The sequence below is a fragment of the Akebia trifoliata genome, chromosome 8, assembly GCF_017979445.1.
Source record: "Akebia trifoliata isolate Shusen 1 chromosome 8, ASM1797944v1, whole genome shotgun sequence".
Classification (NCBI taxonomy): Eukaryota; Viridiplantae; Streptophyta; class Magnoliopsida; order Ranunculales; family Lardizabalaceae; genus Akebia; species Akebia trifoliata.
Window position 1 is genome coordinate 51616870 of NC_141382.1, and position 7631 is coordinate 51624500.

Genomic DNA, 7631 nt, shown 5'->3' on the forward strand with positions numbered 1-7631 from the left:
TTAAATTATTTTGTCTTATATGGGTTAAAAGTTTTGGAATGAGTTGATTTTTGGTGAGGATGATCTCTACAATGAGGAGATCATCCTCACAAAAAATCAATACATCTTGAAATTTCTAACCCTATCAAAACAAGTTCAAGAACGGTAAATTGTCCCTTTTTTTTTTTTTTGAAAACTATTTTTGACGAGTTAGAAGTTTCAAAATAAACTGATTTTTTGTGAGGATGATCTCTAGACCATATAGACCATCCTCACTAAAAATTTACTCATTCTAAAAACTTTAACCCATATAAAACAAAATAAAAAATGGCTATAGTGTGGGTTGCCCTTATTAATTCATAGGGTGCTTTTATAATTACACATCCTTCATTTCCATTGAAAATTATTCATCCAAAATTAAGTTCTTTTAAAGTTGATTTCAAATTTTGGTGACTTATATGACATTATTTTTTTTAATTTGAAATTTATGGGCTTTTATAAATAGAAATTATTATTTATAAATTGAAGATTGAGTATTATTTATTATTTAAAAATAAATTGTATTTTAATTTTATAAGAAATAATATATTTTATTTTGTTTGATAATAAATAAGCATTTGAAACATGCAAACAATGTATAATATGATTGTAAGGGTAACAAAAACAATTTACCAGTTTTAGTAATGTGTAACAAACATGATTCAACATCTAAACAAACAACTTTTTCAGCACTTAAATTCAGCGCTTATAAGTTTCAACACTTAATGCTATTCAGCACTTATTTTTTTTAGTTTAACAAACAACACCTAAGTTATTGTAGCAATAGAATCTCTCTCTCTCTCTCTCTCTCTCTCTCTCTCTCTATATATATATATATATATATATATATCTTTTTCTTTTTTTAAAACCAATGTCAAGGAAAGAAAAAGAAGAAGATTTGAACTTTCAAAAAACAAAAAGTTCTCTTTATTTTATTTTTTTAATTTTGAAGTAGATTCTACAATTTTAATTTTAATAAAAAGATTGTAATTTTTTGAGAGAGTATAATCATATCAAAAGAGTGCAAGGAAGATTTCAACTTTTACTAAGAACACTCCAAGATGCGTGCTAATTCTTCGATGATTTATATTGTGGTGCTTTTAGCAAAAGTTATTGTAGCAATAACATCTCCTCTCTTTTTTTAAAACCAATGTAAAGAAGAAGATTTGAACTTTCAAAAACATAAAATGTTCTCTTTATTTTGAAGTGCGATATGAGGTTCCAACCTGGGATCACTTCAACATTATTCTTCCTTTTTATTTTGAAGAAGATTCAAGAATTTTAATTTTAATAAAAAGATTATAATTTTTTGAGAGAGTAAAATCATATCAAAAGAGTGCAAGGAGGATTTCAACTTTTACTTATAAATCCACCAATCCATATGTAAACAACAGTCAGAAAATAATTGGTGTTTGGGTGTGGGGATAGAATTTCTCTCATATTGGAGTGGTAATAAAACCGCCCTTCACACTATAATCGATCGCTATCACACAATTCAACCCTTTTTAAAGTTTTGGAGAATAGAGAACGAAGATGATGTGTTCGAGAGTCCGCTCACTTTTCTCTTCATCTCTCCTCTTTCAACCAAAACCTATCTCCCTCTTCCTCTCCCCCAAAACATTTTCTTCAACAAATTCTCCCACCAAAATGAGTCAAATAATCGAACACATCGTACTCTTCAACATCAAAGACAACACTGATCCCTCCAAGATCAACTCCATGGTCAACGGACTCAACGGTCTGATCTCTCTCGATCAAGTTCTCCACTTAACTGCTGGACCGATTTTCAGAAACGGATCTTCTCCCTTCAAGTTTACTCACATGTTACATAGTCGCTACCAGACCAAAGATGATCTGAGTGGTTATTCGGTGCATCCGAATCATCAAAGTGTTGTAAAAGAATCCGTTCTACCTATCTGTGATGACATCATGGCTGTTGATTGGGTTTCCAATCTTGACGGCCCACTGGTTCCCCAGCCTGGATCTGCTATGCGAGTAACGTTTCTGAAATTGAAGGAGGGATTGGGGGAAAGTGAAAAAGGAGATATTTTGGGAGTAATTGGAGGGATTAAAGATTGTTTCAATTCGATCGATCAAGTTAGTTTTGGGGAGAATTTCTCGATGGGCAGAGCAAAAGGGTTCTCGATCGCATCACTTGCAATTTTCCCTGGTTTGAGTGAATTGGACGCAATGGATTCGGATGAGGAGGCAGTGAAAGAGCAGAAAGAGAAGATTAGGGATTCGATGGAGAGCGTCATTGTGGTGGACTATGTTCTTCCGTTGCAGCCGCCACCGCCGCAATCCACTGACATTTGATTAGAGCTCTCACTGAGGTTGAAAAATTGTTCCTTTCATCCTTGTAATTTTAGGTTATAAAATGAATCCTATGTAGTTTAATGGATATGAAATGATTGAAATGTTTCTCTCAGTTAACGATCCACAAGATAATGCGGTTTGATCTTCAAACCCATGTGTGCTTTTACGTGAATTGGATCATTTTGTACCCTTTATAATTATCGATTTGAATGTTTCGATATGAATTACAACTTTAGGAATCATTTTGAAAGCTTTCATATATCATGAAAAATACTAATTTCTTGGATAGATATTATTATTCAATAACATTCTTGGATGGACTTCATTTGTTCAGTCTATTTGTTTAGTATATCATGTGAGTCAAGCATGACTATTATGTTTCAAACATTGCAAAATTAGTTGCTGAGTTAAGGCAGAGTAAAATCACAGAATTGTCTGGAGAAAGTAGAAACCAAGAAAATAATAAACTGACCCATAAAAATAAAAATAAAAATGAATAAAATAAACTGCATTTTAAACAGCTGTACATGTTCTTTAACAGAAAGCGGACTTCTCTACTTAGAGGGAAAAAAAAAGGACTTCTCAGTTTATTTCATGGGTCAAAATTTTTTAGTGTATTTAAGCGAGAAAAAAAAAAAACTAGTCCAAGTCAGCCATACCAGATAAGAGAGAGTTAACATCCGGGGTCACTATGGCACGTTTGTTGAGCTCTCCGACAACACAAAAATGCTTCTCTTCAGTATTGATTGCTACAACATCCTGTGCAAAGACACAATCCGAACCTGGGGAAACCTGCATCCAAGGCCAAAAAAAATTCATAATCGAAAAAAAAAATTCTTTTCTCCGGGATCCCATATATATTAGAAAGTTTTCTACATTTGAAGTTCCATGAAACAAATTGGATAAATTTGTCTACCCTTTTGTAGAAGATATCATGTAAAATATCCCTATAAGGACATGGGTGCCTTGGGGCGACAGAATGAAGTTTGTACCCAAAGAAGTTGGTTAAAGTCAGATACCATGACCTGAGTTCCAATCCCACCCTCAACTATTAATTACAAACCACTAAGTAACTAGATTATTTAAGATGGTATTCAGACAAGAGCAGCATGATCAAATTGGTCCTAGTGTTGGGACCACCTCTCCCAACCCATGAGGCAGTTTTAGGCCCAATTGATCTGCCACATGGAAAAAATGGGGAAGGTTTACTTCATTTTTTTCAATAATTCAAAGTTCATATTAAAAAACCAAGGACCATCATTCTTATAGGAATACTGCAAAGGTATGTGTAACGTGGCCAATTACGATGGAAGGTCACTAAATGGAAAATTTTATAAAACAGCAATAAAAGGCTAAGGCTATGCTTTATGGAGGTATGTGCAATTAAGGAATGATAAGTGCATGCGTGGCAAGACTAGAAAAGATCATCAGAAATGAGGCATCGACTGGAATCTTATAGTAAACACAATAAGTGAGAAAGTAACTTGCTGGTAAAGATCAAACAATCTTTTTGAGAAAGGTCAAGAGCTTTGAAGCCAGATACTGATGAAGGATTTGAAAATGGTGTTCTAAGTTCTAACACAGGATTCTGATAGATGACCCCAATTTGAAATCTCCTTTTACACTAAAGGATCAAGATATCTGTGGTTATGCATTACTCACATCATAAAGGGTGTCTCCAAGCTTCAGCTTAATCACGCCGCTCTTGTACACTAGCAATTTACCCATGAAGCCAGGTGGCAATTCTTCCAAACTACAGCCCTTCTCTTGACGGCTCATGGCCCTGGATGGTTTTGAGGTCTCAGCTGTCTCACTGGTCTCAGCAGTAGCTGATCGCTTCACTAAAGGCAGAGATGCTGGTAACTGAAGGAAAAGCATCCTTGCTTCTTCATTCTCATCCTGCCAAACAAGCACCCACAAAGTGTTATAAGAGGCTCTTGCATCTTGTTTTTGATATTATATGATATTGAACTTATCGAACTACCATCAGACCAAGCTCTTCAGCTGGATTTACAGAATTTTCATCATAAGTAGTGTTTGCCGAGCCTTCCCCAAATTCATCCTCATCAAGAAGAACTGAAAGTAAAATGTGGCGTTGAATCATTTTATAATGAAGAAATATGGGTGTGGATTCCTTTTATGAGGTATCTTGATACATACCTGGATTTCCTGAATACGGCCTTCTAAAAGGAAGGGTCACAGGATAATAAGTATAGTAATTCTGCAGAGGCATAAGGAGAGAACAGAAACTCAGTGTGTGCATGAGATCATATGCGATTGTGAAAATGGAGTCGGGCTCGTTTTTTACTTACCCATGGTTCTTTGTAATACTTCTCCCCATTCTGACCTGATGCTTTGCCATTATCTATAGAGAGACCGTTGGAGAAGTTATATGCATTGGAACCATCTAATCTAATTTGAACAGCCAAATTCACAAATGGAGAAAAGAGACTTGCATACTGTTAGAAACAACACCTTGAGATCTGGATGCACTGCTTTTGGGAGTTCCATATGACCTTATAAAACTTGATGCATTTCCATGACCAAATGCAACTTGAACCGGCGCCGCTGCACATTAGAAATCAATGAGTGAGCTATGCACAAATTAATGAATCAGGACTGAAGATTCATACTGTGTAAATAAAGATTTTATTTCCCCTTTCCCTTAATAAAATTATCTTTATCGATTAAAAAAAAAAAAAAATTCCCCTTTTATAAGACATGAAGGAAGTCAAGTTCGTCAGCCTCAACAGAGTCTACTCTTGAACAGTACACGTTGTCCACCAACTCAACAACCTGGACAGTTTGATTGCTGAGATACTCAAGTCACACAAGGTTTTTGGCATGGGAACTCCCTCATGTGATCAGGAGCCTCTTTGTTTTTAGTATTCCATTTGTAGAACTCATAAAAACCAATAAAATTATGATGGTACATGCACTGCACACTCATACAGCATAGGCATGGGATTTTGCTACAACAGCTGAATGAACTACTACATTTTTATTTTTATTCAAGTAACAAACTACTGCATACAATACAAGAGAGTGTCAGTTAGTTGATCCCTTGGTTTGATACTAAGAAGATATTCCATGTCTTAGGCATAAAAAAAATAAGATCACACACCAGAATTGATGTTAAAGTGTCAGAATTAGCTATTCTCATCATCCAAAAAACAGAAAAAATGAATATTTTTTCCACAAGACTCTTTTGTTGGTGTAATCTAATTAATTAATTAATTTTCAACAATTAACTGTATTTATAAAAATAGGACACAGGATCTGTAACATTAAATGAGAAAGTGACTCATTACAGTCCCTAGTGAGAAAAGTGACATGGATCTGAGCTTGTTTATCTTGACTTACACTATGGCCTTCTCTAGAGATGATGTGTTGCATAATATCCCCCGTGTGTGATAATTGGGTAAGGGAATCCTCTTAGTAACGACATGTTGCAACGACTAAAATCTTTTATATATTGGATATGAAAATGTTAATGTGATACATAAAGATTTAACAGATGCCATTAATCATGTTAGGAGAGAAAGTCAGAGATTTCTGTATATAAAATGACTATTAGAAGTGATACTTAACAGAGTAGATTGGATTAGGAAATTAATGTTCTGTTTGTGTCGTAGAAAATTTGTATTTCAGAAAAAAATTATATTGGATACAATGCTATAATTCAGTGCATCAATTTTATCTTTTATTTTGGTTATAACATGGATACCATAGGGATTTTGTTGGAAAAAAAAATATGCATTCTATTTTTTATTTTTTAAACATCCGATAGAAAATGAAATTTCAAAGAAGTAATTTAAATATATATGGTTCTCTCTATCCAGAGAAAGCCAAGGAAAAAAATACAAATAAAAAGATTTTATGCTATAACATAGTTACCCACTTTAAAGATTTTTTCTTCAATCCATGTCATTGCAATTCAAAATCATTTACTTTAATAAAATTAAGCTAAGAACAAACTGATATTGGCAACATAACTAATTAATTAATGACGACAATTTCATGAGTATTTTAGTAAATTAGCATCTAAATTCAAATTCATCCACTTTGATAATTCTCTCTTAACTTTCATATAAATTTGATAGCTCCAATCCAACAAAAACATAAAAAACCAACATATATTCAAGCATTATGAAAACATGACAGTATCAAAGAAAACTTACATTTCTTATCAGCTTTAACCTTTCCCCTACCAGAGCCTTCCTAGAAATACAAACCAGAATTCAAATCAACAAAAAATAAAATCCCAACATGCATTGTAGCCTACAATCCTACATAACTTGGAAACTTCAAATTCAAAATTTTTTTTTAGAGTATTAATGCCGATCACATGGCATGCCCTCATCCTATGAAATTTATTGTTTTATGGCTGCATATCAACCGTTTGATAAAATACCACAATGAGAGAAAGAGAGAACAAAAGTACATTGATACGTCGTAGCAAATTCTTCGTCTGGGTTGCCTCTGCATCCTCCACCAATTCACTGCAAATAATACTAATGGTGATCAGAAGAACCTATAAAAGAACATCAATCAAGCTAAATCTTGGTTAACAAAATGATTAAGAAGTACTTTTTAGGTTCAGCGGGTTTGGTTGCTTTGCGAGAAGGGATTTTGGGCGCAAATCTCACCTGTAACAGATAAATATCGAATCACAACTAAGCTCGATCAGAGGATCAGTGGATTATAGAAGAGAGTAAGAATCAAACCTTTCTAGTTGGGGCGGAGGGCTCCATTAGATCGCTATTTCTTCACTCTCACTGTGAAGAGATTTTAGTAAATTAGGGTTTCCAAGGGTTTTGCGATTAGAGATATATAGAGAGAAGGAGAGGGAGAGCCGAGTCGAAGTCTTTTATTTGGGTTGAGCTCGTACAGCCGTAAAGGTGGCGGGGACGCGGGGCGAGAGAAAAAAACGAAGAAGGGTGTTATTGTAATTTTGCAATAATATTTTTATAAATAAATTTTCAGGATCATCTCACCTTACGTCTAGGGAAACATTTTCCTTACTACATAATAAGATTTTAAGTCTTACCACTTCAGCAATCCAACACTATATTCCTCTAAGTTTCTTCAAAATATATATATATATATATATATATCAAAAAATAATTTTTTTTAAGTTTGATCCAAAGTTTTGAAAATGACATCTACTGAACTTCTACGTAACTTTTAAACTTAAAAATTAAAATTCAACGGTGAAAAATAATTTTTTTTAGAATTTTTTTTCATTTTGAAGTTCGTAGAATTTTGTCCTAACGCTTTTGGATGACCCTTAGTGA

General features: G+C 33.8%; 2 protein-coding genes across 2 annotated transcripts; one reads left to right on the plus strand and one right to left on the minus strand.

Moving 5' to 3' along the window:
* Positions 1–1515: 1515 nt before the first annotated feature.
* LOC147397680 (stress-response A/B barrel domain-containing protein UP3-like) lies at positions 1516–2446 on the plus strand. The gene has a single exon (XM_086449549.1). The coding sequence runs from the start codon at positions 1552–1554 to the stop codon at positions 2332–2334; it is 783 nt and encodes a 260-aa protein (XP_086305675.1). The 5' UTR covers positions 1516–1551; the 3' UTR covers positions 2335–2446.
* Positions 2447–2912: 466 nt separating this feature from the next.
* On the minus strand, positions 2913–7224 carry LOC147397681 (RNA polymerase III RPC4). The gene is made up of 10 exons (XM_086449548.1): positions 7062–7224; positions 6925–6983; positions 6779–6836; positions 6516–6555; positions 4810–4902; positions 4647–4699; positions 4495–4555; positions 4319–4410; positions 3997–4233; positions 2913–3126 (listed from the first exon to the last, which is right to left on the minus strand). The coding sequence occupies exons 1-10, from the start codon at positions 7086–7088 to the stop codon at positions 2974–2976; spliced, it is 873 nt and encodes a 290-aa protein (XP_086305674.1). The 5' UTR covers positions 7089–7224; the 3' UTR covers positions 2913–2973.
* Between the last annotated feature and the right edge of the window lie 407 nt (positions 7225–7631).